General features: G+C 37.7%; 1 protein-coding gene across 1 annotated transcript in view; it reads right to left on the bottom strand.

Moving 5' to 3' along the window:
• Positions 1-852: 852 nt before the first annotated feature.
• Positions 853-10,505, bottom strand: part of FSIP2 (fibrous sheath interacting protein 2) — an 87,916-nt gene continuing 78,263 nt past the window's right edge. The window contains exons 20-23 of the mRNA XM_032479887.1: positions 9,701-9,747; positions 6,574-6,617; positions 3,323-3,392; positions 853-1,053 (exon numbers count right to left, since the gene is read on the bottom strand). Of these exons, the coding sequence (XP_032335778.1) occupies positions 917-1,053; positions 3,323-3,392; positions 6,574-6,617; positions 9,701-9,747 (298 nt within the window). The 3' untranslated portion in view covers positions 853-916. The remainder of the gene's footprint in view (positions 1,054-3,322; positions 3,393-6,573; positions 6,618-9,700; positions 9,748-10,505) is intronic.

Here is a 10,505-nt window from a genome sequence, read left to right as displayed (position 1 = left end):
TCAGCATTAGGATAGTGATGATGACTGACATTCTTCACTGTTTGGTCCACCATTTGGCTCTTTTAAACAAGATTTTTAGATTCCAGAGGCAAACGTGCTAAAAGAAGTTGGATCCATATCACAAAGTAGCAAGTTAACTGATTTAGAAAATTTTCTTTTATCACTGTAGTAGCTAGCTATCCATCTTGTTTAATTTTACTCAGTATTTTTTATGTTCTTACAAATAGAATCTTGATATCTGTATTTATATAAGCTATTTAAATGAAGGATTAGTAACATTACTGACCAACTATTTATTTATTGGTGGAGGTTTATCCACAAAAGGTGCCTTGTCTGAAAAGGGTGCTTTTGTCACAGGAGTCAGTTTAGGCATGTATAATATTCTATCCACTAATTCTTCTAGATGGTGCTTTGTCTATAGCTGGGTCTTTCTGTTTGGGAGATATTTTATAAACTGATGAATTTTATCTGCAGGTAGTGTAGATTCTTTTATTTGGACATCCAAGTATAGCTTTTATAGTGAACCAGTTTCATAGCTGTGTTACAGAATTCAGCCTAAGTTTTATCTCAGTTTGCTAGCTATTTTAGTGTAAATGCCCTCTAAAAATCTGACAGGAAAAATTCAAGTTCATTTTTTGGTCTGGAATGAGGGCTGACTGGTTTACTAGGTACCCCTTTGGACTCCTTATCCTTAAGGCACATACGCAGTACTAGCACTCTCCCTCTCCTCACACCAAAAAGCTTTCAAAAGCATTTATCACAACTTTCTCTTACCTAGGTTTCTGTTATACTTTCTCTTGCTCTTAATTCTTTTTGCTCAGTATTATTAAGATCATCTTACAGGACACTATGTTATGCTTTAAAAATATTTTATTTTCTAAGGGAAGTAAGCATAGTTGTATCAGATATGGAAGCTTCAGGGTCCTTCCTGGTGAGGTGGTGAGGGAGATTTGGAAATATTGGCGTTAGTTCGAGAAAACACCTTTGACAGAGCTGAAGATACCTTTGCCAGCATTTTGGATCCTTGTTTGGAAATATTGGGCTTGGGAGTTTCTGCAGACAAAGCAAAAAGTAATATGGACATTTATTAGACATTCTAATTGAGGCAGTCACACTATATAGCATTGATGATTTAGAATTCAGAAATTGACATTTATAAAATAATTTGTGGGATTAAAAAAACATTCACAAAGATTCTTTTGATTTGATCCTTCCAACTCTCCTGAGAAGGAAGCAGGAAGAAGGCTGGCTCCACTTCTGGATATGAACCTTGGTGAGGTCAGACCCCTTGCTTAAAGGCACAGGAGTAGAAAGTGGCCAAGCTGAGACAGAGTCCTGCTTCCTGGCTCTCGTTGCTATACCTGCTGCGCTCTGCTACTTCTCCAGCCCGCTGTGCGAAGATTACCTTTCTTTTCCTAGCAGAAAACATTCTGAAAAAGCTTGATGAGCTAAACTCGTTTCGGAAAGTAAATGTCAGCTCTATATAGTGAGGGTGTCTTGTTTCAGAGTGCTCAATTGAAAACAGAAGTGCAATTAAAACTGTTATAACTTCTCACCACTTTGGATAAATTTTCAACTGACTAACTTCAAGTGATTTTTTGGTCATATGAGAGGAGACTGTGTAGATAATAAGAGTTTCCATTTGGAGTCTTTTTTTTTTTCTATACCACTTCTCCCGGGCATGGGCTCTTAGAGCATATCATATTATAATTTAACAAAATGAGCATTTTACGTGTAAAGACAGAAGTGAACACACATGTACTTTTCTAAAACTTTATGACAGGATGTGATAGGACATGAAAACACACATGATAGTAAAAGCCCATATTAATTCCAGTACAGGCCAAAGTTCCTGACTGTACCTCTTCCAGTTACCTAGATTTGTCTTTTCTAGCAAGGTAACCTTCTATGGTTAAAGCTAACATAGCCAACAGCAAATTTAAAGCTAAGAAAGCCAGAAGCATAAAGAACAAAAAAAATATACGTTTAGGTTTCTTACTGTGCTATTAATTTTTAAATGACCTAAAGTTAAAAAGGAAAACCAAAATCTGCAGCAGATAAGACAAAAGCATGGATGAAAGAGAAAGATGTATTTTCTGAAAAAGCAAGAATGAAAAATTTACTAACAAGATTGAGGCATTGTTACAGGGCTTCTGAAATTCTCAGTGGAGAGGTAAGAGTTAATGTTCTGAAAACCTGGTAGTCTTGTTTAAAATGCAGATTCCTGGACACCATTTCTCCGAGATGCTAAATTAGCCAGTCTAGAGAGAGCCCAAGAAGCTTCACTGTTAAAAGGTATCCTGAGTGGTTCGAGTGCAGAGCAGCTCCTGGAAACACAGTGAAGACACTGCCCAAATCCACATTCACTATTAGATGACTGGTAGGTGGCTGGTGTCCCAGGTTAATAGCATCATCACCAGAGAGAATAGTGAACCCTTTATCAGTTAATTGTTCTCTTCACAGCAAAACTATAAGCTATCTTTGGTCATTACCCAGTGAGGACCTAATTCTGGGATGCAACAGCAACTATGTGGAACCACAATGTAGAGGGTAGAAAGAATGTAGGCTCAAAGTCAGAAGACGTGTTTTTGAGCCCTTAAAGCTCTCCATTTGTTGACTGCATAACCTCAGACAGTTACTTGCCTCCATTTTCTCTTGTAAGTCAGGGCTCTAAGACTTGCAGAGGGAGTATAATATGGTGTAGAAGACATGAACAAGTTTTGATCCATACAGCTTCGCACAGAAGTTTTGAATTACTTGATAAAACTTGAAGTCAGGAATTTTCACATAAAATTTCCATCTCCAGTTTCTTTTGAAAAATGCTAAGACCTGAATGAGAAGGGGGGATGGTAATAATCCAGCATGCCAGTGATTGGACCTGAGTAGCAGCTCCCTTTTTTAGATGGGACATGCCATCTCCAGTGGACCACAGACCCCTGATCAAACTACCGCTCTTGTTTATGTTACCTGCCTAGCTGCTGTGAACATCTGAGTGGGTGAACTATGGTCTTGTTGAATGAGCTCAGGCTTTAAAATCGGGCAGATCTGTAATCTGAATCCCAGCTCTGCAGTTTACTAGCTTGGGGTGACCTTGAGTTAACCTACTATTGTTCTCTCTTCAGTAAAATGAAGATAGCTGATACCTAATCAATGTCACTTCATTATCTATTACTCCTTTGGTTTAAGAACTGCATAACAAACTGCAAATGGAACACACACACACACATGTATATCTCGATCAATCTCATTAGTAATAGGTGTCAATACTGCAAGGGAATAACCACTCATTCAGGAGTAATGTTAAAAAGAGTATAATTTGTACCTGAAATGACTTCTTTTGAGGGATTCGCACTGCCAAGAACATTCTTGTTTCCTTCAAATAAGCTGATAAACTGCCAAGACAAAGCAAAGCATTGACTCAGTGCTTTGTTGGATACTATACACTGGAGACACCTAGAAATCCTCAAGAGATGTAGTACAGTCATTACAGCATTTCATGTGAATAATACCTGTCTACTGCAGTCCCAAAGTATTATTCTCTGAGACAGAGACTCATAATTTTTGCCAATTAGCATGCCTAGGGTTGACTCTTACTGTAAATACGGGCCTTAGTTACCAAATGATGACCAAAGACTCAGGCATCTTAAGTGACAAAAAGTGTCAGCTCTGTCTCTGCCCCTCTTGGATGAACTGGAGCGAATAATAATTTATAAGTTACTTTCTGATAATAGAGGTAAGAGAAGGAAAATGGATGTTTACTATGTAACTTCAATTTCCTTTTATGGAAATCTTAGCCATTTTGGACTCTGGAGAAATAAAGTGACTACGTGGACCGAGGGCAGGGAACATGGCTCAGGTACTGGCTTTACTCTGTAGGCCTTTATATCTTTGAATGCAAAAGCAGCAATTTTCCCAGAGAGGCATAAAACAGCCTGGGACAGGCAGCTGGACTTCATTGGAGCCATTCTGCAGTGCTAGTAATTTAAAAAGAAAGTTAAAAAGTCAATGAAGTAAAGCTAAATACATGCAATGTAAAATGTACTGCATGTAGATTATGCAGAAGCCACCAGATATTAATATGAGTTTTACAATAGTTCTTTTAAGAGGACTTGAGGCTGTTTGTGTATTGACATCATTTGAACAGGACATCTGAAAAATAAAACAGAGCACAGACTATCTAAAGAACTTATTTTCATCACTGGCTGCACAATAGAGTTATCTGTGGAAAAATTTTTTTAAAACATGTGAATCCCTTGGCCCCACACCACCACAGGAATTGAAATTCCTTAGGATGGAGCAGATATTGATATTAAAAAAAAATACCCACATGACTCTAATGTGTGAGAATTAGAGTTGTTAATCTCTATATTCAGGGAGCTGATGCTGCCATGTGTCTGAGATGAGTAAATATACTTAAATTCTGCTGAGAGCTGCTAGCTTTCCATTAGATTCAGGAGTATTTGTTGTTACTTTGTGGAACCTTGTTAAAATCACTACTTTTTAAGGTTTTTGTCTGAAAATTTCAAAATCTTGGCTATGTTGGAGTTGGCATCTCTTGTCCTTCCCTTAAAAGTTGTAGACATTGTTGAGTAATACTGGATTATGTCCTGAGCATTTTAAACAATTTATATGATTCTAAGAACTGTTAAAATCCTCTGTGCAGAGGGTTGTATTTTTTAAGTAGGTAATTAACCCATCAAGGTTCAGATCACACATCCAACCCTGCCTTCGATGGCAATAGTTCCAATGTAAATTCAGTTTTCAAAGTCTTGGCAGTAACTTTTTAGGATCCCATGTGTGTACCACTATTAAGACTACATAGTTCAAGCTGTCATAGCTTTTTGTCTGTAGAACTTCAGGTCAGTTCCATGCATGCACAGCTCAGGAGAGACTTTATAAACCGTTTGGAGGGAATCCTTTTTTATATCCCTCCTCTCTTTGACTTCTTTTAGACTCTCACCAGCAGTCCTCTTTTTTGGTCCTATGTCTAAAATGCTGTGGCTCTAGCCTTCCTACTCGCTGTCTCACACATCCCATGACTGCATCCACACCCAGGGTAAATCAACAAGAGAAAGCAGAGAAAAAGTAGCAGGTTTTCCCATAATGTCCTTCAGGTTACTGGAGACTTTTTCCTAATTCCTCTGGTCAGAGAGAAGGCTTTTCTCTCAGTTTTAAGTGCCTCACAGCCTCTGCTTCCACTGTGCAGCTTCATAGCTGAGACTTATCTTGAGGCAGGGGGAAGTGGGGGGAAATGAGGTAAAAAGTGGGCTTCCCTACTTCCCATTCCATAGGAGCTCCTTCCTAATTCTGCAAATGAGCAATGGTTTCTCTTGGAGCTTTCTTATTTTGTCCATTCCCTCTTTGTAATTACAGGATTTGAACTGCCCTGGGTCTAAGCTAGGAGGGGTGTGTGTATGTGTGTGTGTGTGTGTAGGGGGGAACCCAGGAAACTCATAATGGTACTGTGTTTTGAGTTTTAATTTCTTTCCGCAAACTCCTGCTATTATTTACTTTTCAGAATCTTCAGTAGTTGTCTGAAGTTTTTAGTTTTAGTCAGTGAGCGATACAGGTGGAATGCTTACTCCACCTCAGTCAGAACTGGACTGAGTAACAACATTAACCATAGTTTTACCATGGAAAAAGCAGCAAGTGAGGAAAAGGACAAAAGGCACAAGGGTCCAGATTAGTTAGCAATTCATCTTGGCATGAGCAATGGCCTGTCATCAGGTCCTCAGACTAGAGATTTATTGTTTCCCCTTTAGTGCCATATGATTTTACTTGGAAAATATGGCTAAAGTAAAGGCTGAGGCTGTCAAATAGATGTTTATATTAAAAAATGAAGATTAGGTTGAGTAAAGAACTAATCCAGCATCTTTAGAGATCTGACAGAAGATATCTTAAGTATGAGTAGTAAGGTTTGGTTCTGAAAATTATTCTGGTAATGAGAAGGGACTGAATAATTGATGGATTGCTTAAAGATGGTAAGAAATTGAGCCACAAAACAAACAACAGAAGAGGATCTGGAGCTTGAGTGCTCATTGGAAAGTTTCTAAAAAGGATAGGAAAGAGGACACTTCCAGAGTTTATACTGGAGAGTCGCTTGGCCTTTTGGAAAACTGCCTTTAGACAGTCCTTAGGAATACAGAGACATGGAATCAGCACTCATTTCTTGCAAGCCACTCTCTTCCATTTTGAAGCTTCTATTTCCCCCATGCCTCCACCAAGTCCCTCACTTGGGTCTGCCTGCCCTAGGCAGGGTTTTCTCCAGAGATTGCAGTAACAGAGTTAAGGAATGGAACTGTATGTAGGTGCTAGGGAGGAACAGAGGCTTATCCTGTACACTTAAACAAGGAATGATAACTTAACCCTAAGCTGAGAATTTTGCTTAATGGATTTCTTGGGTACCATGAGCAAGTCTCAGCCAGGAGGAGAGATCTGAGCATAAGGAAACTACTGGGAATGCTTCCAGATGTCTCTCAAATAGGACCACACAGTCCCTAATTTGACCTTGAAAACGGCTGTATTCAGCTGGACTACAGGTATACTAATTAGAGGCTACTGAAAATTATTTACCTTAACACTGTTTGAATACTCTGGCCTTTGTTCCTGAGAACGTTCTGTGGAGGGGAGAAAAAAATTAAAAAATATTATTTTTTCTGAGGGATGAATAGTGTTGACACAAACCTGATACTATTTTACATCAAAAAGTCATAGAATTCAGGGAGATAGAAGGAATTATTATTATTATTATTATTATTATTTATTGTATAGACAGGGTGAACAAACCTGAAATAGGTGGGAGCCCTAGAATTCTGGGGCGCCTTAGCCCTTCTTGTAGGAAATTTGAAAGATGAAGTGTGATGAGTAAGAAAGGCAGATTCTGCAACGTAACAGCTCTACGTCTATGTGTGACCACTCAGTCTCTACGAGCCTATTTATTTACATGTCAAATGAGACACTACCCTATCGGGGATTCCTGAGGGCCTTTCTAGCTCTAACACTCTTTGATTCCACACAGCTAATCAAAAGCAGATAATTGGAACAAAGAGGAAGATGGCTAATCTTATGAAATTCTTTGGGTGAGAATCAGGAAAATTTTGAGGCAATATCAAAAGGAAATCTGGTGGAGTTGCTGCTACAGAACTAAAAGTTGCCTTAATTTCAAAGGAGGTCAATACACCAGTAAAAGAAAGTCAACTTAAGGAGGTAGAAATGATACTGTGAGATAAGCTTCTCAAAGACCCACCACTAGGAAGGCAGCTAACACACTAGGGAGTCAGAAAACCTGAGTCTGAGCCTTCGCCTCACTACTTAGAGCTGGGCAAGTATTAGCAAATGGACTCTAACTATTCTCTGACTATTTCCTCATACACATAATGTGAGTGAGACTCTCTTCCTGCCTGTCTCACAGGAGGACCATGAGATATCTTATACATAAAGACTATGCATTTTATGGACATGCACTCATGAAGATCAACACAAGCTGTAGGTTCTGGGGGAAAAAAAGTAGCAGCAAAACTGCAGTTAAGTCATGTGGGAAGAGCTGATTATTTGAGTTATCTGACAAACTTGGTAAAATTTCTAATATCTGACTCTGTATCACACATAATTGAACTGATTTTTGCTTTTAAATGATGAAGGACATTTGGGTTTACTACCAGGGCTATCATTCCAAACATCAGTTTTTATGTTTCTAGTTTACATGGCTATCAGCTTTCCAGGATACACTAGGAAATTTGTTTTGATGAAGAGTCACAGAAAAATTCCTGATGGTTCAGGATCTAAGATACTCAGATTTAAGTTATTGGAGATTTTATTCTATATTCTATGTAAAATTATAAACAAAAATTAAGAATGTGTATGTTTAACTCTGACCTTGTCATTGAACTCCAGACTTAAATATCCTATTGCTTATGTGACACCTCAACTTAAATATCTAATGGGTACCTCGATCTTAACATAACCAAAATAGAATTCTTGTGCATCCCCCTCAATTATTCCCATAGTCTTTCCTATTTTACTAACTGCCTCCTCCTACTATATGCCTATTTTAGGCTCTTGGGAATACAGCTGTGCTCTTCACAGATCTTACATTCTAGAGGGATATAGTGAAAAAACAATTAAAATATACAGTAATAACTGCTAGGGAGAAAAACAGCAAAGAAGTGGAATATGTAATGCCATCGTGAGAAAGGTTAAAATTTCAAAGAGGGTGGTCAAGGAAGACCTACTGAGAAGGTGAAAACTGAGCACAGATCTGAAGGTGAAGAGTGAGCCATGTCGACAGAGGGACAGGAGCACTACATGATGATCAGCAAGTACAAAGATGCTAAATGCCTGGAATGTTTAAGGAACAGCAGGGTCAGTGAGGCTAGAACAGAGTGAGCCAGAAAGAGAAACAGAGGAGGAGGTTAAAGAAGCTGTAGGGGCTTAGGGTGATGTCCAGATGATGTAGAGTTTTGCAGGACATTGAAGTTTCTTTGGGCTTTTGTCCCAGATGAGATGGGAAAGACTTGTATCTGGAAATAACTTGTTTATGTCTTGCCTTTGATGCTGTGCCTCAAGTTACAAATAAAAATTCTGTGAGCTCAAAGTCTTTGTCTTGTTCACACATGGGATTTTATGTGCTAAGGAAAATCTCTGACTGAATAAATGATTGAATTGGACAGCTGCAATATTTCTAAAAGATATAGTAATTAATCTTGATCATTACAACAATTTTGGAAAAAAACGAAACACTGAATTCAGGGTCAGGAGATTTGGGGTTCAGACTGGGCTCTGGCTCTGACTCAGAGTAACCCTGGACAAGTCACTTCCTTACCCCGAGCTTCAGTTTCTTCGTCCAAACAATGAGGGGAGTTATATTAATTGGTTTCTGACTCTAACAGCCTATGAGCCTATTACACAGGAATCATATCAGTGATTATTTTGATACCTTCTGGTTATGATGTGTTCATAGAATTCTGGCATATTTACTGTTATTCTATGAATCATCCTAATAAAAATGATTTCTACCTCCAAGTTGAGAGAATATGTTTCTTGTAACTCCTTGAGTGAGTGGTATGTTTGAAATACCCAGGGTAAACCTGTGGTTCAAATTTCAAGGCCACTTTATAGTAAAAATGACACTCTGCTTCTTGGAGATGCTATCATTGTCAGAACCATATTAATCATTTGAGGTTTCAACAGTAGAGAACCAAGCAATCCCCACACAAATGTTCTAAGCAGTCATTATTACTATTATGGATTTTGTAAAAAAGTGAGGTCCATACTAACCAGATTTTAATGTGAGCAAATAAATTTAGCCCATAAGCCTTTTTTTGGGTGCACTTTGATAGGGTTAAGCACAAAGGAAGGATAACCTCTCAAAGAAAATTTTAAATCCTAGTATCATGGGTTCTGGTTCAGCTAGAAACTGTCATATAATACATCCTGAGTTTGTGGATATTTCTCATAGGAGCATGATAAATACAAATTCATATTATTCCCACCATATTTTTTAACAAAGTCATTAATAAGGCAAACTAGTTGGCTTATTTCAACACCTGCGTGAAGTAGTACTGGATCATTTCCAAAAGTAGATAAGCTCATAGGGAAAAAAAAGATCAATTTCAGGTTTGAAAACTAAAAAAACTAATCAAAGCACTAGTGTCCTTTTGAATACTTTCTACTTTAAATCAAGAAAAATAATGAATCCAACCTTCCAGAATTTGAGTATTTGTATCTGGGGTACAATCTTCAGTCTCCCTAAAACAAAAGAAAAAGAACATTTCATTTTTTGTATATTTAACGAATGAAGAAATTACCAGTTAAGTAAAAGAACAATCTGTCAGTCATTCTTCACATGGAAGTAAACCTGGAGTAGTGTATCACTGAGTTTCCAAATTGAACGCAAATGATTTCTAAATTGACTTTTTCCCACTTTAAAAATTTTGGTTAAATATACGTAACATTTACCATCTTAACAATTTTTAAGTGTATAGTCCTATACTTAAGTACATTCACATTATTCTGCGACCATCACCACCATCTATCTCTAGAATTTTTTCATTTTCCCCAATTGAAATTTTATATCCATAAATACCAACACTGCATACCTCTCTTTCCATGTCCTTCTGCCTCTGCATCTTATATATGAGTGGAATCATGTAATATTTGTCCTTTTGTGACTGACTTATTCACTTATCAGAATGTTTTCAAGCTTATATGTAGCATGTCAGAATTTCCTTCCTTTTAAAAACTGAATAATATTCTCTTGAATGTATGTACTGTATTTTGTTTATCCATTCAGCCATCAATGTACTCCTCTGTACTTCCACGATTTGGCTATTGTGAACAATGCTGCTATGAATATGAGTGTACAAACACCTATTTGAATCCTTTTTCAGTTCTTTGTGGTGTAGACCCAGAAGTAGAATTGCTGTATCATATGATAACTCTATACTTAATTTTTTAAGAAACTGTCACAGTGTTCTGTAGTGAATGTACCATTTTAAATTCCTAGC

The sequence above is a fragment of the Camelus ferus genome, chromosome 5 (genome assembly GCF_009834535.1).
Source record: "Camelus ferus isolate YT-003-E chromosome 5, BCGSAC_Cfer_1.0, whole genome shotgun sequence".
Lineage (NCBI taxonomy): Eukaryota > Metazoa > Chordata > Mammalia > Artiodactyla > Camelidae > Camelus > Camelus ferus.
The sequence above is the reverse complement of the archived record's forward strand: the minus strand, read 5'-3'. Positions and strand labels throughout refer to the sequence as shown.